At 39.4% G+C, this 1,011-nt stretch overlaps 1 protein-coding gene across 1 annotated transcript in view; it reads left to right on the plus strand.

Moving 5' to 3' along the window:
- Positions 1 to 580: 580 nt before the first annotated feature.
- The window catches only part of LOC106013377, a 53,994-nt gene continuing 53,563 nt past the window's right edge, over positions 581 to 1,011 (plus strand). The window contains exon 1 of the mRNA XM_013088929.2: positions 581 to 791. Coding sequence (XP_012944383.2) covers positions 581 to 791 — 211 coding nt within the window. The remainder of the gene's footprint in view (positions 792 to 1,011) is intronic.

Consider the following 1,011-nt stretch of genomic DNA (forward strand, 5'->3'; position numbering starts at 1 on the left):
TGTGATTAGTTTTTGTTGTTATTGTTGTTGCTGTTGTGGAGGTGGTTGTGGTGTTGTTGTTGGAGGTGTTGGTTTTTGTAGTGGTGATGTTGTTGCTGCTGTTATTGTCGTGTTGTCGTTTTTGTTGTTATTGTTGTGTTGTCGTCGTCGACATCATCATTATCATCATCATCGTCTTATTCTATGGTATCCGTGGCTGGAATAGAAATCTATGTAGTTGTGACTGACAGTATTATGACTGATAATAATAATAATAATAATAATAATAATATAATAAATGTCATTTATATAGCGCTCAACCCCGATTGAAGTACACAGGCTTCCAAGCGCTTTGCAATACAATACAATGTCCTACAGTAACATAAAACCTAGTGTACGAGCAAAAAGAAAATCACTCCAAGATTTTTCTCTTATGTAGTGTCGGGGGTGTCAAAACCCTTGTTTTATTATTCTGTTTCCATTCAAAAACATATTCCTACTCAGCTGCACTGGCCATCGTGAGACATTGACGGGCTAGCGTTAATTTTGGCAGTGAGGCAATTTAAAAATGGTAACGAAAAAAACAACAAAAAAATACAAGATGGAACAGGGTTACAGATTTACCCATCCACAGGTTTTGTTCCGGAGAGAGTGCAAAGGTCGTTTTCTCCAGATGAAGCGTTTCCTGACGTGCGATGAGAGGCCGGCCGATGAGCTGCCCAACTTGCGGGAGTTGTGGGAGGAGGAGACAGATGGGAACCACGTAGATAAGACCATCTTCATCTCCCATTTCGGAAATTCTGGAGCGCACAGTAAGTGAAGAGCATTTTTGGGTAGACAATAATTATTAAGAGAAATATCGTGTCTGTCTACGATTACAACTTTAGACATTATGCATTTCCATTCCTTTGATATTCAATACACGTCCATTTCACTAGCGTTGATGCACCCCGATACAAGCGCGAACATCAAGTTTGTTTTTTCTCCCAGTAAAATCCACTTTAAGAATGTTTGTTTAAATGGCGTTGAGCT

Source organism: Aplysia californica, unplaced genomic scaffold, assembly GCF_000002075.1.
Source record: "Aplysia californica isolate F4 #8 unplaced genomic scaffold, AplCal3.0 scaffold00837, whole genome shotgun sequence".
In the NCBI taxonomy this organism is placed as follows: domain Eukaryota; kingdom Metazoa; phylum Mollusca; class Gastropoda; order Aplysiida; family Aplysiidae; genus Aplysia; species Aplysia californica.